Source organism: Asterias rubens, chromosome 4 (genome assembly GCF_902459465.1).
Source record: "Asterias rubens chromosome 4, eAstRub1.3, whole genome shotgun sequence".
In the NCBI taxonomy this organism is placed as follows: domain Eukaryota; kingdom Metazoa; phylum Echinodermata; class Asteroidea; order Forcipulatida; family Asteriidae; genus Asterias; species Asterias rubens.
In genome coordinates this window covers 9,871,635-9,897,210 of record NC_047065.1, presented here as the reverse complement: position 1 = coordinate 9,897,210, position 25,576 = coordinate 9,871,635, and the positions used below count along the sequence as shown (strand labels likewise).

The following is a 25,576-nucleotide window of genomic DNA, read 5'->3' as shown; positions in this document are numbered from 1 at the left end:
CGCCAATCAAACATGCAAAACAGTCACTGTCATCAGTCGATTCGTCCGGTCCTCCCCTAGCCTAATTGCATGTCAAAACAGCAAAGCGCTTGGCACGTAAAAATCAGAAGCGACAACAATCTTACAACCAGCGTTGAAGGCAGTGGACACTATTATTGGTAATTATATACTCAAAATAATTAATTGTCAGCATAAAAACTTACTTATTTACAAGTAATGGAGAGCTGTTGATTGTATATAAAACATTGTGAGAAATGGCTCCCTCTGAAGTTACATAGTATTTTTGAGAAAGAGGTAATTTCTCACTAACAATAATAAAGCAAGGTCTCGAAATAAAGCCTCTGAAATCCGCAACTTTTTTTCTTTCATTTTATAATTATCTCGCAACTTCGATGACCGATTGAGCTCAAATTTTCACAGGTTTGTTATTTTAAATGAATGTGTTGAGATACACCAAGTGAAAAGACTGATCTTTCCCAATTACCAATAGTGTCCAGGGACTTGTCTTAAATGTTTAATTGCCAAAATAAGAAGAATATCATGATGAATGTTTACATAGTTTGTGACTTGATTTCCTGCATAAATAATGTGCTTTGTAACGAATTTACACAGCTTTTAAAAACAATTTTTTTTCCCCAATGTTTTTGTTTGTTTACGTGTTGTTTTTATTGCTCTAGAAACAGCTCTGTGCTGAGAGAAAATCAATGATTTTCATTTCTGCAATCTTTCAACTTAGGATCCACGATTTTTAAGACAATAGTTAGATAAAACTAGATGTAAAAAGGCCTGCGATTGATCGACACTCGACAGAACCAACTATGAAACATGAACAAAAGTTACAGTGTGTAATTACAAATGGCAAAAACGCCTAGAGAAACGCATGACCTTTGTAAAATCGATCGCCCGTCCTTGCAATAATCACCGTGCACAGTTTGTAGTGTATAAATTGCATGTAATTCTGCCTGGGCAAAATTCACACATTCCCTGTGAATGGTAATGGACCGTGTAAATAAGATTGTGTATTTGCTATAGTGTTGGTTGTTAAGGGTTTCTTCGAGTCAACAAAGGTATGTAGGGTGCTGCTTGGTGTAACCATAGCAACACACAATCAACTACAAACACTGGCATGAACTCTGTGTGTTCAGTCAGAGCGTTCATTCAAACATTGTGGCTGTACTTTGTATAAAGCTTATTTCTTATTTATAATAGGAATCTACTTCCAAATACAACTCTGAAATCAGGCAATTTAGGGCTACAGTAAAATAACGTTGATTGCTCATACCAGGGTTTAAAATGATCAAGTATTTAAGGCACTAATAACAAGTAATTACCAGCTTGACCCCTCTGATAGCTTTTGTGAAATAGGTCATCTTTCAATCAAATAATAGGGCCCTAAAAGACTTCAGCTGATGCCTTTTTATTATGCATCTGAAAGCACACAAAGTAATTATGCAATAGGTGTATGTTTTTTTAGCGGCTTAGTTATGTAAGTTGATGTAACTAATTTAACATATACACAACAGTCGTGTATCTGAGTTGCCATGGGTAGTTGACAACATTATTTAATTAGCCGTAAGCCCAATCAGTAGATATATTGGGTTGCAGAAACAAACCACAAGTTATAGGCCCCTAGGCCCCTCTGGCATTGCTTTTGTGATGCAGTTATTAATTCATTAGAAGGAGCAGCACGAATAAGCCATACATTGTATGAATGTATGAATTTTAATTAGGTATTGATTATAACAATATAGCGGGTAATCAATGCTTTGACAATGCTGTGTACCAAGAGTACATGTAGCATACGTGCAATCTGCAATGTATTGTGTTGTGCCACCTTGGTATGAAGCACTGCCTGAGTTGGAACAATAATAGTCCTCGATGAAGGCAGATCAGTTCCATTCAAAATGATTTGTAAATTCATTTGTTTTGTATGGTCGCTCAGGACCTGGCTATAGCATGGCACTCCTGTAAAACACTTAGCAGGCTACAACTAACAAGCATTTTTATACAGTACCCTCTAGGCCTGGTCATTTTACCAAATCTTGGAATGAAAAGACTCCAAGGTTACTTGAATAAATCATGAATTCACAAATCCATTCTGTCTGGCTTTGGGAACAGTCTTTGAGATTTATGCTTAAATTTGTACGACATTGCAGCCTATTGTGTACATGTAGATCTAGAAATAGTAAATTAATTTGCACACATTTTAACCACCAGTTGGTAACTACATTGAGATTTGTAGCCTACTATTTGTAGGGTTGTTCACATGCAGGATACTACTTTTTAGTTGCAATTTTAATGAATGATTTAAAGACAGTTGACACTATTGGTAATTGTCAAAGACCAGTCTTCTCACTTGGTGTATCTCAACATTACATAAAATAACAAACCTGTGAAAATTTGAGCTCAATCGGTCATCGAAGTTGTGATTAAATAATGAAAGAAAAACGCCCTTGTCATACGAAGTTGTGTGCGTTTAGATGGTTGATTTCGAGACCTTATATTCTAAATCTGAGGTCTCGAAATCAAAAATACTTCTTTCTGGAAAACTATGGCACTTCAGAGGGAGCTGTTTCTCACAATGTTTTATACTATCAACCTCCCCACATTACTCGTTACAAAGTCAGGTTTTATGCTAATAATTATTTTGAGATAATTACCAAGAGGCCTAGTGTCCACTGCCTTTAAGATACACACATACATGTAGGTCACTAGGTGTGGGTGGTCCTCATCATCCTCTCTTGAGAACCGAGGACACTAATTAAGTCTAGATTGAAATCAACCAAATTCCTTGGAGAAGTCAACTTGATATCACTCCCCATCTATGACACGTGGAGATTTATAACGACACACAATTGAGCGCAGTACCTACCATGTTATGCTGAGCAGACTTATACCATGGATCAATGCTACAGCCTTGCTTTAATTACAAACCAACCTTTGGCTACATGATTGGGACAACAGTTTATTGTATTGGAGAAATTGTTGTAATAGGCCTTACATTTGAACATTGTATTATAATCAACTCCCATAATTGAATGTTCTTTCCTTTTACATGTAGTTTGAACTTTCAATGTTTTGCTAAATACATCACAGATATGGATTGAAGCATTGAATAGACTGATTGCGCTCCGTGCGTCACGTGACCTATAGTGGGTGTTGGATGTAAACAAACACGGCATATAAACGTGCGTTAAAAAGACATGATTACTGCTGTAATTTTTGGCTCAAAAAAAGGACTTATTCTAGAAATCACTGAAGAACAATGCCAGTATGGGTAAACACAGTTCCACCAAATAGGAAATTCCAAGAGAATTTTTACATGATGTCATGTGTTTGTGCACGAAAAGTGTGGTTTTTACAGAGCCCTAATTTTAGCAATTTTGCTGCCAATATCTTCAATAAAAAATCTCATTAAGAAGCTGCAAATCCCTTTATTTTCACTCTCAAAATATTTGATTAGAAGGGGTTGCTGTCAGCTATTAGTCGGACAACTTCACGATCTCCCTTATCACAGCTCAACTTCACGCCCTGCACAGCGCAAAATCCACGGCGCGTGAGGAGCTCGCTCAAACCTCAGTAATTTACTTAGTCTAACCATACTCTCAAAAGAAACCTCTTCTGTAGTAGAATACTGGGAACATCAAACAGCAAATGTGATTTAAATCAATGTCACAATATTCAACTTTATCAAAAGGGCTCCGTTTTTAGCTTAAAGTGTTATTTATTGAAAATACAGCCAATTAAGGTCCATCGGTACGAGTCTTCCCATGTCTTTACTGTGTAGCTGTGTTTCTCTATACCCACTATACAACGTAGGTCACGTGATCACATGTAAACATTGGCTGCGCAATCGGTCTATTGATGTCTTTCGTTTCACAGTGCACACGCTTACAAATGTTTGCTCTCTGAGTTTGAATACAGTGATTTACTGGTTGTGGTTGATTGCCGGTTTATTTTATTCATTCAGATGACAATATTTGAGATAATGTTTTGAATGTGTTGTGTAGATCTTCCTTTCAGTAGCATCAGTAACAGCATTAAATCATCATGAGCAAGGAACTGAAGGGTGTATTTGAGGAGTATGCTGCATTCGGACGGCCAGGACAGACTAAAGACATCACTAGTAAGAACTTCTCTAAGATGGTCAAAGAGAAAGGATTACTAGACAAGAAGCTGAATACTACAGAGGTGGATATGATATTCACAAGGTGAGTATTCAGGTTAAACTATTGTAGAAATAAATCACTAATAAGTCATAGGAAAGGGGTTCTATTAGGCTCTAAATGCACCAGCTCCACCCCAGGCCTGTATGCTTCGTTTTTGAAAGGGTAAGGGCACCAAGGCATTTTCTCTTTGGCAAAGGGCAACCTATGAGGAAATTGTAAATTTCTACTGGAGCATTTCAAGGGCACCAAGGCAATGACAAGGGGCAACGGAGGCAATCGCCTCTGTTGCCTCCGTGAAGTATCAGGCCTGCATCCCGGCCCCCCCCCCCCCTCCTGGCATAATATATCGACTACTCAGTTCGGGCATGTTCACACGAAACTTTATTGTTTACTTCACATAACTGTACATTACATACTCGCATCAGGGGTTCACTTAAAAAGAAATCGCCAAGTAGCTAAAAAAGACTTGCGTTGCGTTCACATGGGGCATGATCGCACTTAACCCGGCTACTGTACTAGCTTTGTTAAAGAAATCTAAATTTTTACTTGAAGAAAAGCTTTCAAATGCTATACACCATGTAATGCTAAGTATTTGTGTCCAAGTTCCCAGTCAGTGATTCTATTTTAATCATCTGTATTTTTGTCGAAGCTCGCAGCGATTCTATTTTATTTGAATTCCCAGTACTTCAGACTGAGAAATATGTATTTTGTTTTAGTCTGTTCTTGTCTCTGCGTCGTTAGCGGCCAATTTTATGGCTCTGCATACACGGTAGTGAGCAAAGAATTGGGGCTTACCAGGAAGTTCTGCATTTTCGTCAAGTGAACATGGGTATGTTCACGGTTTGGCGGGGAATTTTGCCTTATGAACCTGTGTATTCCATGTAATACTATGTTTTCTGGGCTTAAAAGGCTAGCGCAGAAATTTGGCGCTGGCCGCGCAAGCGGAGAATGGTGATTGTAAGCGCAGAATTCGTCAATTAGCAGAGCCATGATGGTAGGCCCAGCTTTTTACAGTTTTATCTCAATTTGTGCGGGATGTCGTCTTACCACAGACATGTGTTGCCTGTGAATTGGAAGAAGATTTATCTCATCACGTTGCTGGCTGTCCCATAGGAAACATTTTTGGATCATTCTGATTATTTACAAGCGTGGATTATTAAAGTGGCCGATTTTGAGTATGATATAACTGTCATGATGTAAAAAAAAAATGTAAAAACTTAAATATTTTTTAAGGCGGTGAGGGAAAATGTCAAGGCCCATGTTCAACACCAGGAGAAAAAATTAACGGAAGCGAAACGTCAAGATGAAAATTTAAATCATGATGTTTACATGTTCATGTAAATTGTAGCTAATGTCAGTTATGTCACATAAGAAAAACTAAATTCCTTATATGCTGTCAAAGTATCAAGTTTCGCTGTTAACTTTGGAGTTAGCAGCGAAGTTTAATATTTTTGCAGTCACACGCTCACAAATTTTCGATGTTAGCTACCAGCAAACTTTAGCAACTACTCGTGTGTGCATACCCTTAGTTACTTTGCTATTGCGATTCATACTTTTGAGATAAACGGGGGTTTTTTGGTGCAGATTCAAACTAGCCATTAATCAGGTGGTCAGTGAACAATAGTATTTTATTACTGATTTTTCAAATTACTAACTTGTATACAATTAATCCAAGTTGTTGATTATTTTTGTTTCTGACAGAGCAAAGGGTGGCCCAGGGAACAAAGTGTTGACCTATGCCCAGTTTGAAAATGCTCTGAAGATGTGCGCCAAATCTAAACTTGGTAGTGATTCGGAAGAGAATTATGACAAGATCAAAGCCAAGATTTGTGCTGGTTCTGGCCCATCCACTTCAGGAACTACAGTAAGAAACATTTAACAACTTTATTTTTAAAATGTGGTTTCAGTATTGTTTCCTCATTGGTCTTCTCCTAATATTGGGGTGTCCTGGCCGAGCGGATAAGAGCACCGAACTCAAGCTCTGATGCTTCTGTTCAGCAGAGTGTGGGTTTGAATCCCGGTCGTGACACTTGTGTCCTTCAGCTAGACACTTAACCATAAGCTTCTCTCCACCCAGAGGGCAGAGTTGGTTCTTTTGATTGATTAAAAAGTGCGCTCCATATTTGGCAATACAGGCTGTATACTTCCCAGGGAGCTGAGATGGTTTAAAGACACTGGACACTGTTGGTAATTGTCAAAGAGTAGTCTTCACAGTTGGTGTATCTCAACATACATAGCATAAAACAACAAACATGTGAAAATTTGAGCTCAATCAATCTTTGAAGTTGCAAGATACTAATGACAGAAAAAACACCCTTGTCACACCATGGTCACACGAAGTTGTGTGCTTTCAGATGCTTGATTTCGACACCTCAAATTCTAAATCTGAGGTCTCAAAAACAAATTTGTGGATAATTACTTCTTTTTTTAAAACTGTGTCACTTCGAGGGAGCAGTTTCTCACAATGTTTTCTCCATCAACCTCTCCCCATTACTCCTTATCTAGTAAGGTTTTATGATGATAATTATTTTGAGTAATTACCAATAGTGTACATTGCCTTTAAGGAAGAATTTAAAGTCCAGTGACCAGGGGTAATAATATTGAAGACTATGAGCGTCACTGCATGACGGACCTGAGCGCTATATAAGAAGCTACTATTAATAATAATTGAATATCTCACGGTATTTTGAGCTGTTCACCTCGTCACCACTTTCTGGTGAGCGTTGGGGTGTCGTGGCCGAGTGGATAAGAGCACCGAACTCGAGCTCTGATGCTTCTGTTCAGCAGAGTGTGGGTTCGAATCCCGGTCGTGACACTTGTGTCCCTGAGCAAGACACTTAACTATTATTGCTTCTCTCCACCCAGGGGTAAATGGGTACCTGTGAGGGCAGAGATGGATCTTGTGACTGGTTTAGCCGAGTAGCGCATATATTGCCCACAGGCTGTGTACTCCCCAGGGAGCTGAGATGGTTTAAGGAATGATTTAAGGCCCAGTGACCAGGGGTAATAATGTCGGAAGCACTTTGAGACACCCCTCGGGCGTGATTATTATTATTATTATTATTAGCTGTTCCGACTGTCCGTCGGAACAGGTATTGTTTTCGTCGAGATTTTTATTAGCTGTTCCGACCGTCCGTCGGAACAGGTATTGTTTTCGTCTAGATTTTTATTGTTTTTATTAGCTGTTCCGATCCAGTAGGAACAGCTATTGTTTTCGTCGAGATTTTTATTATTTTTATTATTATTAGCTGTTCCGATCCAGTCGGAACAGCTATTGTTTTCGTCGAGATTTTTATTATTTTTAGCTGTTCCGACCGTCCCTCGGAACAGGTATTGTTTTCGTCTAGATTTTTATTGTTTTTATTATTATTAGCTGTTCCGATCCAGTCGGAACAGCTATTGTTTTCGTCGAGATTTTTATTATTAGCTGTTCCGATCCAGTCGGAACAGCTATTGTTTTCGTCGAGATTTTTATTATTAGCTGTTCCGATCCAGTCGGAACAGCTATTGTTTTCGTCGAGATTTTTATTATTTTTATTATTAGCTGTTCCGATCCAGTCGGAACAGCTATTGTTTTCGTCGAGATTTTTATTATTTTTATTATTATTATTATTATTCTTTGTTTCTCCCTAAATCCCATAGTGTTTGTACACGTTTTTGCGGCAGCCTAATCTCCTAAACCATAATACGAAAGAGTGAGTTTATTATACCAAACTGAAGCTTAGAACATAAGCTTAATTCTTATCGTAAAAAATGTAAAAAAAATTAATTAATAAGCCTTAATTAAGCTTGTGAATATTTAATTAGCAAACCTAGTTAACACCATATCTCAAAAATTAGACCGCCGATCCTGAAACTTTTTTCAGCTATACACTAGTCAGGTCCTGTTAATGTGATTTCCGACATAAAATTCTGGACGACGTCACCATGACGTCATGTAATGCACGTTTTGTGTCTGTGCACAAACACAATGGCTCTTCAAATCTATACTTTAAACTGGTCAAAAACACAATAACTTCGAAATAATTTATTTGTTAGTTTCCTAAATATCATATTATGTGTAGAAAAATACACTGATTCTAATAAGATTTGTTTCAGTCCATAAAAGCAATCAATGTTCGTCTATTAATTAATTAATCAATTAGAATATTGGCATCATGGGTACAACGTAGTACTTCATAAATTGGGTGCAGTCACTTTCATTGCAATGTTTAAACATCTCTATGGCTCCTACAACACACTGCGGACCTGTATGGGTTGAGGACTCTTGGGGAGAGTCTGAGAAGACGATGTCGTGATGTTTGCATCTTTAATTTGTTTTTGAAAAATGGCAACTAGTAACTAATTAACCACATGACCCTCATTTGCATATTCAATCAGAAAATCTTTGCAGCACCATATCTCAAGAAGTATACAGCCGATTTTAAGACTGTTTGTTGCTAAAGACTCTTTGGGGATTGGAGATTAATTTTGAAAAATCGTGACCTCAAGTTGACCCCTACTTCCGGGTCGGCCGGAAGTGGGACCATATCTCAAGAACTATACAACAGATTATAAAACTTTTTTCAGTTATAAACTCCTTAGGCATAAAAATATAACTTTTGACAAACCGTGACCTCAAGTTGACCTCTACTTCCGGGTCAACCGGAAGTGGGACCATATCTCAAGAAATATACAACCAATTTTCAAACTTTTTTCAGTTATAGACTCCTTGGACATTCAAGATTAGTTTGAAACACATTTGACCCCATGTTGACCTTTACTTCCGGGTCGACCGGAAGTGGGCCAATATCTCAAGAAGTACAAAGCCAATGTTCAAACTTCAGTTATAGACTCTAAGGCAATAAATATTAACTTTGAAAAACTGTGACCCTATGTTGACCTCTACTTCTGGGCAACCGGAAGTGGGACTATATATCAAGATCTTCACAACCGATTGCTTAAACTTTTTCAGTTATAGACTCCTTGGCATTGCAGATTAGTCTTTGGTAGCTGTGGGCCCATTTTGACCTTTACTTGTGGGTCAACCGGGAAGTGTGACCTAATACCAAGAGCTACACAACTTTTTTGAAACTTTTTTTTCCAGTTATATATTCCTTGGGCAATGAAGCACATAATCCAAGCAAAACATCACGGAACAGCTTCGTGTTTGTTCACAAACACTTAATGTCTAGTTATTATTATTCTTTGTTTCTCCCTAAATCCCATAGTGTTTGTACACGTTTTTGCGGCAGCCTAATCTCCTAAACCATAATACGAAAGAGTGAGTTTATTATACCAAATTGAAGCTTAGAACATAAGCTTAATTCTTATCGTAAAAAATGTTAAAATTGTTAATTAATAAGCCTTAATTAAGCTTGTGAATATTTAATTAGCAAACCAAGTTAACACCATATCTCAAAAAGTAGACCGCTGATCCTGAAACTTTTTTCAGCTATACACTAGTGAGGTCCTGTTAATGTGATTTCCGACATAAAATTCTGGACGACGTCACCATGACGTCATGTAATGCACGTTTTGTGTCTGTGCACAAACACAATGGCTCTTGAAGTGTAAACAAACCCAGCTTTCCGAAACATAATTTATTCGATTAAAATTAAATTACATGTTGTACACTTCCCAAAACTGCTTTAGATTAAGATATATTTTATTGATGGTCATTTTAAAAGCATCAGAACTTATAGAAACAGTGTAATTATTTTAAAAAACCTGTATTTCCGGGGATGTTTTTTCAAAGATCATGGGTACGGCGTAAAACTTGATTTGAATAGTCAAAATTGTAAAACTGTTAACTTGACCAGGTCGTTATACCTATTTCGACCGGTGTTATTGCGGTTTTTTTTTTAATATACATAGATTTCTTACGGTAACCGACTAGCACAAGTCTAAACTTGTTCCCAAAATTTGACAAGCCTGAGCATGGTGCGTCGTGGACCGGGTTCATTTCAGCCAACGAGCGTGGACGACGAAAATAGACCGCCAGGGATTTGGAATTATTTACGGGTAAAGTCACCTTGTTCGCGCCGGTGACCATTTGCCTAAACTAATTCCAGTATTTCGCGTTACGTTCGGAAATTAGACCATGACAAACAAAAACTCTTTGACAGGAATACAGAAGCAGAGATTTTATTATGCTGACGTTTCTCTGGTGGTTGAGTGGCTCAGTTTTATAGAGCTGCTTATAATAAACAGGCAAAACATTTTGCTTTACAAAGTTGCAGAAATTGAGCAGAATACCTGGATTCACAACTTGAACATTAGGCATGGTTAAGCTGCTTTTTGTGTTTAAAAAGCTATTATGTAGTTTGGTCCTGGGCCAATGGCTTTTAAAGGAAAGAATCGCAGCGCTTATGTAATCAGGGAACTGTGCTTACGCTAAGCGTATTTTACAGCTTAGCAGGGAATGTGTTCTTCACGTCACAATTCGCATCAAAAAATTTGCTACAGTTGACTAATTGTGCTCAACTCCTGCGAAACTTTCACTGTGAAAACAGTGACTTAAAAATTTAATTTACATTCGCAGGAAAAACCGTGCTTTACTTGAGACAAAAGTAGGCAGGGGCGACTAGTGTGCTTTAGTGTTAAAGTCGCGACTACAAATTATTATTTGAGTCGCGACTACTGTTTTTCTCTACTCCGTTATAATCGTGTCCACACATCGACTACAAAATTTGTCCCGACTACCTGTTTGGTGAACCAGTTGTGTTGCTTACTACTATTCGCAACATAATTAATATTGCCCTTGCGGCATAGCGGCACAAATCTTGAGAATCTGTACTTTATCTCGACAAGTGTCATAGTTAGGTTTGAAGTGCGACTAGTCGAGTAGTAAATTTCACTAGTCACACCCGTTCGCAACATAATTAAAAATTTGTCCCGACTACCTGTTTGGTGAACCAGTTGTGTTGCTTATATTCGCAACATAATTTATATTGCCCTTGCGGCATAGCGGCACAAATCTTGAGAATCCGTACTTTATCTCGACAAGTGTCGTAGTTAGGTTTGAAGTGCGCCTAGTCGAGTAGTAAATTTCACTAGTCACACCCATTCACAACATAATTAATATTGCCCTTGCGGCACATAGCGGTACAAATCTTGAGAATCTGTATTTTATCTCGACAAGTGTCGTAGGCAGGTTTGAGGTGCGACTAGTCGAGTCATGATGGGAACTTGCTTAATGAAAAAGATTCAGTGCTTTGCAGAAGCATTGAATTCTGCGTTTGTGTCAAGCAAGATAGACTGCTTATATAATATGTAAGCTTTGCTTTGAACTAATTGTACAGATATTTCAGCGCCTGCACAGTAAGCAGAGAATGGTGGTTGTATAATAAATGGGCAGAGTTTCGTTGAAGCAGACAGAGCCATAAAACTGGGCCGTGTTCTATAGGGGAAATTATAGCTTGACATTTTGTGACAGTTTTGGTCTCTGCGACGTACACATACAATTACAGAGTCAGGCCGTGTCCGAAACGACGACTTCGGCTACAGCTACGTCTAGATCAGCGCGTCTACCAGTGTAGGAATAGGCAGACGCGCGCTATCTAGCCGTAGCTGTAGCCGAAGTCGCCGTTTCGGACACGGCCTATGATACAGACAATACGGTGCAGAAATCGTGCAATTGAAATGTCTCATAAGAGCGCCCCCTATCGGCAGGAGTAGGAAAATAAAGGAGTATCCTACAAATTAATTATGTGTTTTTAAACACGTAAAATAATATCAAATGGAAGCTTTAGGATGTTTAGCTAAATTCCTATCATAAAACATATTAAAATTATTTATTAATTAACCACCAGTGACCCTCATTTGCATATTAATTAGGAAATCTTTGCAGCATCATATCTCAAGAACTTCACGGCCGACTTTTCAACTGTTTGTTTTTAAAGACTCCTTGGGGGTTGGAGATTAATTTGAAAAAACTGTGACCTCAAGTTGACCTCTACTTCCGCGTCAACCGGAAGTGTCACCATATCTCAAGAACTATACAGCAGATTTTCAAAAATTTTTCAGTTATAAACTCCTTAGGCATAAAATATTAACTTTAAAAAACCGTGACCTCAAGTTGACCCCTACTTCCTGGTCAACCGGAAGTGGGACCATATCTCAAGAACTATACAACAGATTATCAATTTTGGTTCAGTTATAGACTCCTTGGGCATTCAAGATTAGTTTGAAACAACTTTGACCCCATGTTGATCTTTACTTCCGGGTCAACCGGAAGTGAACCCATATCTAAAAAAGTACAAAGCTAATGTTCAAACTTCAGTTGTAGACTCTTAGGCAATAAATATTAGCTTTGGAAAACTGTGACCCCAACCTGACCTCTACTTCTGGGTCAACCGGAAGTGGGACTATATATCAAGATCTTCACAACCGATTTTATAGACTCCTTGGCATTGCAGATTAATCTTTGGTAGCTGTGGGCCCATGTTGACCTTTACTTACGGGTCAACCGGGAAGTAAAACCTTATAACAAGAGCTACACAACTTTTTTGAAACCTTTTTTTAAGTTATATATTCCTTGGGCAATGAAGCACATAATCCAAGCAAAACAACAAGGAACAGCTTCGTGTTTGTTCACAAACACTTAATGTCTAGTTTTTATTATTATTATTATTCTTTGTTTCTCCCTAAATCCCATAGTGTTTGTACACGTTTTTGTGGCAGCCTAATCTCCTAAACCATAATACGAAAGAGTGAGTTTATTATACCAAATTGAAGCTTAGAACATAAGCTTAATTCTTATCGTAAAAAAAAAATTAAAATTGTTAATTAATAAGCCTTAATTAAGCTTATGAATATCTAATTAGCAAACCTAGTTAACACCATATCTCAAAAAGTAGACCGCCGATCCTGAAACTTTTTTCAGCTATACACTAGTCAGGTCCTGTTAAGGTGATTTCTGACAAAATTTCGGACGACGTCACCATGACATCATTTAATGCACGTTTTGTGTCTGTGCACAAACACAATGGCTCTTCAAATCTATACTTTAAACTGGTCAAAAACACAATAACTTCGAAATAATTTATCTGTTAGTTTCCTAAATATCATATTATGTGTAGAAAAACACACTGATTCTAATAAGATTTGTTTCAGTCCATAAAAGCAATCAATGTTCGTCTATTAATTAATTAATCAATTAGAATCTTGGCATCATGGGTACAACGTAGTACTTCATAAATTGGGTGCAGTCACTTTCGTTGCAATGTTTAAACATCTCTATGGCTCTTGCAACACACTGCGGACCTGTATGGGTTGAGGACTCTCGGGGAGAGTCTGAGAAGACGATGTCATGATGTTTGCATCTTTAATTTGTTTTTGAAAAATGGCAACTAGTAACTAATTAACCACATGACCCTCATTTGCATATTAAATTAGAAAATCTTTGCAGCACCATATCTCAAGAAGTATACAGCCGATTTTAAGACTGTTTGTTGCTAAAGACTCTTTGGGGATTGGAAATTAATTTTGAAAAATCGTGACCTCAAGTTGACCCCTACTTCCGGGTCGACCGGAAGTGGGACCATATCTCAAGAACTATACAACAGATTATAAAACTTTTTTCAGTTATAAACTCCTTAGGCATAAAATATAACTTTTGACAAACCGTGACCTCAAGTTGACCTCTACTTCCGGGTCAACCGGAAGTGGGACCATATCTCAAGAAATATACAACCGATTTTCAAACTTTTTTCAGTTATAGACTCCTTGGACATTCAAGATTAGTTTGAAACACATTTGACCCCATGTTGACCTTTACTTCCGGGTCGACCGGAAGTGGGCCCATATCTCAAGAAGTACAAAACCAATGTTGAAACTTCAGTTATACACTCTAAGGCAATAAATATTAACTTTGGAAAACTGTGACCCTATGTTGACCTCTACTTCTGGGTCAACCGGAAGTGGGACTATATATCAAGATCTTCACAACCGATTGCTTTAACTTTTTCAGTTATAGACTCCTTGGCATTGCAGATTAGTCTTTGGTAGCTGTGGGCCCATTTTGACCTTTACTTGCGGGTCAACCGGGAAGTGTGACCTAATACCAAGAGCTACACAACTTTTTTGAAACCTTTTTTTCAGTTATATATTCCTTGGGCAATGAAGCACATAATCCAAGCAAAACAACAAGGAACAGCTTCGTGTTTGTTCACAAACACTTAATGTCTAGTTATTTTTATTATTAGCTGTTCCGACTGTCCAACGGAACAGGTATTGTTTTCGTCGAGATTTTTATTATTTTTATTATTATTATTATTATTATTATTCTTTGTTTCTCCCTTAATCCCATAGTGTTTGTACACGTTTTTGCGGCAGCCTAATCTCCTAAACCATAATACGAAAGAGTGAGTTTATTATACCAAATTGAAGCTTAGAACATAAGCTTACTTCTTATCGTAAAAAATGTTAAAATTGTTAATTAATAATCCTTAATTAAGCTTGTGAATATTTAATTAGCAAACCTTGTTAACACCATATCTCAAAAAGTAGACCGCCGATCCTGAAACTTTTTTCAGCTATACACTAGTCAGGTCCTGCTAATGTGATTTCCGACATAAAATTCTGGACGACGTCACCATGACGTCATGTAATGCACGTTTTGTGTCTGTGCACAAACACAATGGCTCTTCAAATCTATACTTTAAACTGGTCAAAAACACAATAACTTCTAAATAATTTATTTATTAGTTTCCTAAATATCATATTATGTGTAGAAAAATACACTGATTCTAATAAGATTTGTTTCAGTCCATAAAAGCAATCAATGTTCGTCTAATAATTAATTAATCAATTAGAATCTTGGCATCATGGGTACAACGTAGTACTTCATAAATTGGGGCAGTCACTTTCATATCAGTATACTGACATCTCTATGGCTCTTGCAACACACTGCGAACCTGTATGGGTTGAGGACTCTTGGGGAGATTCTGAGAAGACGATGTCGTGATGTTTGCATCTAATTTGTTTTTGAAAAATGGCAACTAGTAACTAATTAACCACATGACCCTCATTTGCATATTCAATCAGAAAATCTTTGCAGCACCATATCTCAAGAAGTATACAGCCGATTTTAAGACTGTTTGTTGCTAATGACTCTTTGGGGATTGGAGATTAATTTTGAAAAATCGTGACCTCAAGTTGACCCCTACTTCCGGGTCGGCCGGAAGTGGGACCATATCTCAAGAACTATACAACAGATTATAAAACTTTTTTCAGTTATAAACTCCTTAGGCATAAAAATATAACTTTTGACAAACCGTGACCTCAAGTTGACCTCTACTTCCGGGTCAACCGGAAGTGGGACCATATCTCAAGAAATATACAATCGATTTTCAAACTTTTTTCAGTTATAGACTCCTTGGACATTCAAGATTAGTTTGAAACACGTTTGACCCCATGTTGACCTTTACTTCCGGGTCGACCGGAAGTGGGCCAATATCTCAAGAAGTACAAAGCCAATGTTCAAACTTCAGTTATAGACTCTAAGGCAATAAATATTAACTTTGAAAAACTGTGACCCTATGTTGACCTCTACTTCTGGGCAACCGGAAGTGGGACTATATATCAAGATCTTCACAACCGATTGCTTAAACTTTTTCAGTTATAGACTCCTTGGCATTGCAGATTAGTCTTTGTTAGCTGTGGGCCCATTTTGACCTTTACTTGTGGGTCAACCGGGAAGTGTGACCTAATACCAAGAGCTACACAACTTTTTTGAAACTTTTTTTTCAAGTTATATATTCCCTGGGCAATGAAGCACATAATCCAAGCAAAACATCACGGAACAGCTTCGTGTTTGTTCACAAACACTTAATGTCTAGTTATTATTATTATTATTATTATTCTTTGTTTCTCCCTAAATCCCATAGTGTTTGTACACGTTTTTGCGGCAGCCTAATCTCCTAAACCATAATACGAAAGAGTGAGTTTATTATACCAAATTGAAGCTTAGAACATAAGCTTAATTCTTATTGTAAAAGATGTTAAAATGGTTAATTAATAAGCCTTAATTAAGCTTGTGAATATTTAATTAGCGCCGGGGACCATTTGCCTAAACTAATTCCAGTATTTCGCGTTACGTTCGGAAATTAGACCATGACAAACAAAAACTCTTTGACAGGAATACAAAAGCAGAGATTTTATTATGCTGACGTTTCTCTGGTGGTTGAGTGGCTCAGTTTTATAGAGCTGCTTATAATAAACAGGCAAAACATTTTGCTTTACAAAATTGCAGAAATTGAGCAGAACACCTGGATTCACAACTTGAACATGAGGCATGGTTAAGCTGCTTTTTGTGTTTAAAAAGCTATTATGTAGTTTGGTCCTTGGCCAATGGCTTTTAAAGGAAAGAATCGCAGCGCTTACGTAATCAGGGAACTGTGCTTACGCAAAGCGTATTTTACAGCTTAGCCGGGAATGTGTTCTTCACGTCACAAATCGCATCAACAAATTTGCTACAGTTGACTAATTGTGCTCAACTCCTGCGCAACTTTCACTGCAAAAACAGTGACTTAAAAATTTGATTTGCATTCGCAGGCAAGACCGTGCTTTACTTGTGACAAAAGTAGGCAGGGGCGACTAGAGGGTGCTTTAGTGTTAAAGCCGCGACTAGAAATTATTATATGAGTCGCGACTACTGTTTTTTTCTACTCCGTTATAATCGTGTCCACACATCGACTACAAAATTTGTCCCGACTACCTGTTTGGTGAACCAGTTGTGTTGCTTACTACTATTCGCAACATAATTAATATTGCCCTTGCGGCATAGCGGCACAAATCTTGAGAATCCGTACTTTATCTCGTCAAGTGTCATAGTTAGGTTTGAATTGCGACTAGTCGAGTAGTAAATTTCACTAGTCACACCCATTCTCAACATAATTAAAAATTTGTCCCGACTACCTGTTTGGTGAACCAGTTGTGTTGCTTACTACTATTCGCAACATAATTAATATTGCCCTTGCGGCATAGCGGCACAAATCTTGAGAATCCGTACTTTATCTCGACAAGTGTCGTGGTTAGGTTTGAGGTTCGACTAGTCGAGTCAAGATGGGAACTTGCTTAATGAAAAAGATTCAGTGCTCTGCAGAAGCATTGAATTCTGCGCTTACGTCAAGCGAAGTAGACTGCTTATAGCAGGGATTTCTTTTGTTTGTGTGCTTCCAAGTTCGCACATTATTTTCCAAGCTTGCACATCACAGTAAAGCGGAAAATGGTGATCGTAAGCGCAGACTTTGGTGGTCATGAGAACCATGTAATTTTGCCCTGTTAGTAGGTTTGGTAAGGCCTACACTTCAAACATGTAAAGTCAAAAAAGATTGTTAGTACATGAGGGGAAATCTTGTGAAACTGGTCCAATTTGACTCTGCTTCACTGCGTAAGCAAAGAATTGACACATCAGAAGCGCGGATATTATCGCTTACTTAAAGCATATTTCACAGCTTAGCAGGGATATTTTTGCTTGTGCGTGGGGAAATTTATCATATGTAATCTTTGCTTTGAACTAATTGTACAGATATTTCAGCGCCTGCACAGTAAGCGGAGAATGGTGGTATAATAAATGGGCAGAGTTTGGTTGAAGCAGACAGAGCCATAAAACTGGGCCGTGTTCTATAGGGGAAATTATAGCTTGACATTTTGTGACAGTTTTGGTCTCTGCGACGTACACATACAAATACAGAGTCAGATACAGACATTACGGTGCAGAAATCGTGCAATTGAAATGTCTCATAAGAGCGCCCCCTATCGGCAGGAGTAGGAAATTAACGGAGTATCCTACAAATTAATTATGTGTTTTTAAACACGTAAAATAATATCAAATGGAAGCTTTAGGATGTTTATCTTAATTCCTATCATAAAACATATTAAAATTATTTATTAATTAACCACCAGTGACCCTCATATGCATATTAATTAGGAAATCTTTGCAGCATCATATCTCAAGAACTTCACGGACGACTTTTCAACTATTTGTTTTTAAAGACTCCTTGGGGGTTGGAGATTAACTTGAAAAAAACTGTGACCTCAAGTTGACCTCTACTTCCGCGTCAACCGGAAGTGTCACCATATCTCAAGAACTATACAGCAGATTTTCAAAATATTTTCAGTTATAAACTCCTTAGGCATAAAATATTAACTTTAAAAAACCGTGACCTCAAGTTGACCCCTACTTCCTGGTCAACCGGAAGTGGGACCATATCTCAAGAACTATACAACAGATTATCAATTTTGGTTCAGTTATAGACTCCTTGGGCATTCAAGATTAGTTTGAAACAACTTTGACCCCATGTTGACCTTTACTTCCGTGTCAACCGGAAGTGAACCCATATCTAAAAAAGTACAAAGCTAATGTTCAAACTTCAGTTGTAGACTCTTAGGCAATAAATATTAGCTTTGGAAAACTGTGACCCCAAGTTGACCTCTACTTCCGGGTCCACCGGAAGTGCGACCATATCTTAACAACTACACACCCAATTTACAATTTCTTTTCAGTTAAAGACTCTTTCAGCATTGAAGATTTGCCATAGGATGTGACCCATGTTGACCTTTACTTCCGGGTCAACTGGAAGCAGGACCATATCTCAAGAACTACACACCCGATTTTCAATTTCTTTTCAGTTACAGACTATTTGAGCATTGAAGATTTGCCTTAGTTATCCGTCACCCATTTTGACCTTTATTTTCGAGTCAAACGGAACAGCTATGTGATTGTTAGTTACAATCACTGTTTCTAGTTCTAGTTCTTGTTCTTGTTCTTGTTCTTGTTCTTGTTCTTGTTCTTGTTCTCGTTCTCGTTCTCGTTCTCGTTCTCGTTCTCGTTCTCGTTCTCGTTCTCGTTCTCGTTCTCGTTCTCGTTCTCGTTCTCGTTCTCGTTCTCGTTTTGTTTTGTTTTGTTTTGTTTTGTTTTGTTTTGTTTTGTTTTGTTTTGTTTTGTTTTGTTATTGTTTTGTTATTGTTTTGTTATTGTTTTGTTATTGTTTTGTTATTGTTTTGTTATTGTTTTGTTTTGTTATTGTTTTGTTTTGTTTTGTTTTGTTTTGTTTTGTTTTGTTTTGTTTTGTTTTGTTTTGTTTTGATTTGTTTTGTTTTGTTTTGTTTTGTTTTGTTTTGTTTTGTTTTGTTTTGTTTTGTTATTGTTTTGTTATTGTTTTGTTATTGTTTTGTTATTGTTTTGTTATTGTTTTGTTATTGTTTTGTTTTGTTTTGTTTTGTTTTGTTTTGTTTTGTTTTGTTTTGTTTTGTTTTGTTTTGTTATTGTTTTGTTTTGTATTGTTTTGTTATTGTTTTGTTATTGTTTTGTTATTGTTTTGTTATTGTTTTGTTTTGTTTTGTATTGTTATTGGTGCCTGGCCCATAACTCTATGTCAATTTTACAATCATGCTTTGACTATACAAGTAAATAGATACTTGATCACTGACCAGTTAACAGTTTTAAAATTAAAGCATTTGGGAGTTAAATGAATGTAGTTCATCATGCACAACTTCTACAAGTCTTTCCTCTTGCTTTGTATAGTTTATGAGCTAGTACTGTAGACTACATAGAAAGCTACTTAAATCAACCCTGGTTTGTACAGGTAGGAATTACAAATTCCTGGAGACCGTTATTATGAGGTAATTGTATTTCATCCTAGGGAGTATCTAAAACTGGAGGTGTTGCAAAGATGACTGATGCTTCAAAGTACACTGGATCTCATAAAGAACGATTTGATGAATCTGGGAAAGGGAAGGGTATATCAGGACGTAAGGATCTGACTGATGGCTCTGGCTATGTAGGAGCCTATAAGGGCAAGGATACATTTGATAAGACACACTAAACATCTTATAACCAAGGTGAGTAAAGATCCTCATACAAAATATTTCTTCATTTGCTAGAAGGTGCCACCATTAAATTCAAGGCTTACTGTCATTTTGTCAATGTTTATATTTCTAGCCATAACTGTTATTGATTTGATATGGAGCTGGGCAACTGATGTAATTGTCTATTGATGATGATCAATTTTGTTTTAATAATTCAATTGATTTCAGTTGAATATCACATGCTTCTGTACCTGGCTCTGTGCATACAGGAAAATGCCTAAAACACTAGGCAAACATAAATTAGCCTGCTGTTGAGTGCATTCTTTAGATTTAAGAACACACTGCAGTTTGAGCTGCCAAATCTGCATAAAACAATCTGCAAATTGTGCCAATCCTTAAGACATGCTGCTCAACACACACATGAGCATGGAAAACAATTGTTCAAAGGTTTCCTTTTGTCGATCTTAACATTATCTATGGAATTGCCATTCTTACTGACCATCACAACTGAGTGAGACACTGATTCATATAAGGATTACTTGTCATTGTATGTTGATATCTTATTGTTGCAGGGCTGACTGAATGACTCAGTGGGCTACTGTTTAGTATAACACCTTACCTTAGTGATGACTACTCTACAAGTCCAGTAATATTCATCAGGAATGGAAGATTGCCTGATGGTGAGAGCATTACATGTGTATCAGCTCAATGTAATGGCATGGATAGCTGCAACAAGGGTGCTTCAACAAGACTGGGGAAACTTCTTCATTTCACTGCAGTTGTTTATATTTCAACTAATCATCACTAATGCCACGAACTGACAATCACACCTAATGTACTAATAAAAACTAATAATCAATGGAAATGGCTGAGACAATACTATTCTTCAAAGTTTTTCAACTAGTTATAGTGGACACTTGATGCTTTGCACTTGATAACAATTCTGTTTTTTTATGTTTTTTGTCCTAAATTTATAAGCAATAAAGTGTAAAAGGTTTGTTTTAGTTTGTTAAACCCAAAAGCGAAACAGACAATTTAAGTTTTCACAAATTGTTCTACAACACAACTTGTGTGTCACTTCAGAAAAACAGAGGTCTGTGAGTGCACAAGGTTTGTGTATTAGTTCATGAACAAGGTTTTTTTCTCTACATTAATTGTGTGCCTTGCATTACCTTAGTCAGGTTGTGAAAATGGAAATTATCACTCAAGTGCAAATATTGCACTATACAGTTAGCATGTTAAACAAGCAAAGCTCTTGAACCTTTGAATCTTCAAGAATTTAAAGGCCTTGACAAATATTGTTAAAACAATGTTTAAAAAACCTGAAACACTACTGCAAGGTGGTTTTGTACACGGGATGTCAGTTCATGGCGTCAGTGACAAATTGACTGATCAGGTTATCAAGTGAGGTTCTGTGGTTCAGAACAGACTCTACTCAAAAGAGATTTACACGTGGTGCTACCACAAACCTCACTTGATTATACTCTCACCATGCAGAGTCTCGAATCCTACTCATCTGATTATGATGCAGTTACTGAAAATGTACACAATATTTTTCCCCATTTCAGCCAATGCTCCCTCATGCATGGAATTCTTCATGGCACATGGACACACTATCGTATTCTTGACTAGGCATTGTGAAACATTTACCCAGCATAAATTACACTATTTTTACAAACTGATGTCCAAGGGTAAAAATAATCTAAGAAATAAGATGTGATGGGAATTGAATGTCTACCCGGTTGACGTGATAAAGAAAAAGCCTGATTTGAAAGCTCTTCAGCAGATGAGGTTTCTATCTAATGCAATGTAGTGTGTAGGGCATGTACACTTATGTCATCCTTCTCAATATCAGAGCTTTGTGAAATAAATCGAGACTAGTAGGCATTTGCTGACAGTGCTTCATCCATTCAACTATCACTTGTCTCATACTATTATCTCAATACAGTGCAGTGGGATGCAATACTGTGTACATGAACATCTGTATTTGCAAGTGTGCATTTTAAGGACCAAAGATGTGATTTAATCCAAAGAAATGTTTTCCTGGTATTGTGTTATAACTTGAGACCAAGTTCTTTGAAAACAATGAAGTGGATTTGTTTTAGAATAGTTTTGATTGACTAGTTTGTGTGTTTTGAAGTGCGTGTGTAATACATATACCCCTAGCAACATCTAGCCTTATATATGCTGAGTCTGTTTTCTGAAGTTCCTTCATTCACCCAGCCTAGCAATTTCATTGGTTTCTGTTCCATGAAACAGGATTTAGTTGTTGTTTTTGAGTTAACACTGCATCTGGGATAAAGAATATTGTTTGGTTTTACCCATAGCATACATGTACTGATGTGTGTAGAGCACTGTTATACTTGATACTTTACAGAGGCCTGTTTTTGCTGTAAAAAGCAAGTACCTTCTTGTATATTCTTTGACCCTTTTTGTCATCAAACTAAATCAACAACAAACTATGCTTAGCCTGATCTGGATATGGTGACCAGTAAGCCAATCTTATCAGTTTACAAAGGTGTGGTTGTTTGTTTCTGTGCGCTTAATGAGTCTTGAACATGACTGGTTCCAAGGAGGTATACAAGAATCAGGAACAAACTTCCAGTGTATGTCACTCCTGAATCTTGGTGTCGGAGTTAGCAATTGTAATTCACAATTTCTGATATTTGACATAATTACTTCACATTACCTAGTGGTTGTTGTAAAGTCTTAAACAACTTTTACTCATAGTTTCCATACTTTGAAAATGATGTGTAAAATGTAAGGTATGTTTTAATGTGTTAGTAACAATGAACACTTGAGTGGTTACATGCCATCATTTGCCAACCTATGTTGCTCAAAGTGTACTATTTAAAAACATTTGTATAAAATATATTAACACAACATTGTGATGTTTTTAATGTTGGGTTATGTTAAGTGACCTTGCACTTGTTGCAAAAAAAACATTGAATTAATCACTATAAATACTTTCAATATAATAGAGATCCTCAAAACATTTTGGTGAGCCCTTGTGCCATGTTGCAAGTCAAAATACACACATGAGCCCTTGTGCCATGTTGCAAGTCAAAATACACACATGAGCCCTTGTGCCATGTTGCAAGTCAAAATACACACATGAGCCCTTGTGCCATGTTGCAAGTCAAAATACACACATGAGCCCTTGTGCCATGTTGCAAGTCAAAATACACACATGAGCCCTTGTGCCATGTTGCAAGTCAAAATACACACATAAGCCCTGTGCCATGTTGCAAGTCAAAATACACACATGGGCCCTTGTGCCATGTTGCAAGTCAAAATACACACATGAGCCCTTGTGCCATGTTGCAAGTCAAAATACACACAAAGGATTTGGATTCCCAGAATGGCCAATATTGTAGATGCGCAATTTGTGACGGCATGTTGTGCACACAACGCGTAACTACTTGTGTGCAAGGGATCAGTATACAACTAACCAAGGGGTCTTCTGAACGGGTCTCACTGTAATTTCATCATTTCCAAAGTGCATCTTCTCAATTTATGCAACTTTTTTCATAATGAAATATATGCAATTGAATGTCAAAATGTTACCCAATTCTCTTATACTGTACAATGGTAAATGTAACTGTGTATGGACTAGATACAAATGGTATCATTACCGACCAATGTTTTAGTTTGGAGCTTGTAGGAAACTTTCAACACATTTTACAGGATGTTTAATAAAGCTGCCTGGGTTTCTTTTTCTTCTTCTTTTTCCTTCTTTCTTTTTTAGTAACTTGAAGTTAAATGAAATATGTTTATTTGTTTAGTGTAAACATTGCCTGTAATGAGTTTTGCTTAAAAGTTTTTCTTTTTACAAAAGGTGACTTTTTAATATATGCTCAAAATTATTTGCCTACGCATTTACAATTTTTGTTATTTGTTTTTCAGATTGATTTGCCAAATACTTTTTTTAGAAAATTATCAATTCATTATTATTGTTGTGAGTTGCTTTATTTCTTTATTGTATTATTATGTCATTGTTATCTTGTTAATTCAGTAATTACCTATACATGCATAATAACCAATTATCGTAACTAGATTTTAATACCAAATTATAGTAAATATGAACTTTTTACTCAAATTTTAAGAAAAATTTAATTGATTGTGCATGAATAACGTACTTAATGCGTAGCTGAAATATTTTCTTATTAAATGACATCTGCACTTGTTATAGAATGACTGCTGCAATAGTATTATGTGTATTTGTCACATCGTTTGACATTTCCACACTAGAGCGCTAGGTTGCTAGACCAGTCTTGTTATTGCTTAGTGGCACTCATGGTCAATGGAACGGTTTTTAATTCTACAGTGATGTCCTGTGTATGGTAAGCTACCCTTGACCTGGTATAGCAAATTCATAATTAATGCAAGATCTAATTACATGATTTTATGCGTAGCAATTGTTTGATATTAATTGTGCCTACTCTATTTTACTCGACTGGAAGCCTTTTGTTTATAATGAGGCAAATGGGTCCATATGAGAGTTCCCAATCCACATGTTTCATTCTTTGTAAGGCCTTATACATGTACCTGCATTTATTGCACAACCAAACACAAAGAAAGACTATTAATATTTCAGTGGGCAGTTTCATTGTGATGTTTTTCAGTGGATTTACCAGTGACAGTATCATGTATCAATGTGATAACTTTTAATGAGCCTCATGGTTTCTTATGTAGTTGTTTTTCATTATGTTTTCAAGCTGTGTTGGCATTCAGTGTAATGTACCACACACACTAATTAATCAACCCAAAGGGATTAGACATGTTCAAGTACTGGATAGACAAATGTAGTGATTGGTTCTCCAATCCAGAAAAACAAGATAGATCTCTACTTGTTCATGATGATTTAAGGACCATGATGCCTTGGATCGGGCAAGTTGGTCTATGAATAGTGTTTGTTAAAGCATGCATATGGTTGGAAAGATGTTTTAAAAACATAATAATCCACACAAAAATGCCTTGAAATTGCGCGGTTTTCTTTATATATGTACGTCGAGAACTAATATGGCACGCCTTTTTGTATAGTCAAATTTTTGTTGGCCAACCATGTTGGTTCGCAAAAAAAAAGAAAAACTCAATTTCGATGCATATTGTGTGGATAGTTTATAATACTGTTAAAAGATCTTTCTAACCATATGGATTTCAAAACAAATGGTTTTGGTTTCAAACACTTTTCATAGAACAACTCGCCCGATCCAAGGCAACGTGTCCCTTAAGAGATGACATGTTATCATAACTGATAGACAGTGTGGGAATCAAGCGACTTCAGCTTCGGCTATGGCGGGTGACAGCCACAACAGCAATGGGGAATAAACCATTTCTGCAACCCAGCTAGAACCTGTGCCAATACTAATTAATGAATTACTCTGAAATGTTTACAAATCTATTTTGATATAAAATATATGCATGAACATTATATCTCAAGTCTGTCTTATATTTGTAGGTACATGTATATTGCATGCAATTTACCCCCCAATCATGCTTTTTCTAAAATAATAATTTCAAATATTGGCAATATTTATGTAGCCTTGCGCTTTCTTAATATGCACAAAGAGTAGATATTTTCTCATCACCTATTTTTGTCCATTTTTGTA

The 25,576-nt window shown here is 36.9% G+C and overlaps 1 protein-coding gene across 2 annotated transcripts; it reads left to right on the top strand.

Moving 5' to 3' along the window:
* Positions 1-8: 8 nt before the first annotated feature.
* LOC117289650 (tubulin polymerization-promoting protein family member 2-like) lies at positions 9-23,250 on the top strand. 2 transcript variants are annotated; one of them, XM_033770869.1, is made up of 5 exons: positions 9-158; positions 4,011-4,211; positions 5,871-6,033; positions 19,799-19,997; positions 20,537-23,250. In XM_033770869.1, exons 2-4 carry the CDS (start codon positions 4,051-4,053, stop codon positions 19,979-19,981), a joined length of 507 nt encoding a protein of 168 aa, XP_033626760.1. In that variant the 5' UTR covers positions 9-158; positions 4,011-4,050; the 3' UTR covers positions 19,982-19,997; positions 20,537-23,250. The 2 variants fall into 2 exon arrangements, with proteins under 2 accessions (XP_033626760.1, XP_033626761.1); XM_033770870.1 differs by lacking the exon at positions 9-158 and adding an exon at positions 2,719-2,987.
* Positions 23,251-25,576: the final 2,326 nt, after the last annotated feature.

Bases quoted from the DNA above. Each gene is read 5' to 3' on its own strand.
- LOC117289650 (XM_033770869.1), top strand. From the start codon at position 4,051: ATGAGCAAGGAACTGAAGGGTGTATTTGAGGAGTATGCTGCATTCGGA. The intron at 4,212-5,870 runs GTGAGTATTCAG...TGTTTCTGACAG, and splicing joins GTGGATATGATATTCACAAG to AGCAAAGGGTGGCCCAGGGA. The intron at 6,034-19,798 runs GTAAGAAACATT...ATTTCATCCTAG, and splicing joins CATCCACTTCAGGAACTACA to GGAGTATCTAAAACTGGAGG.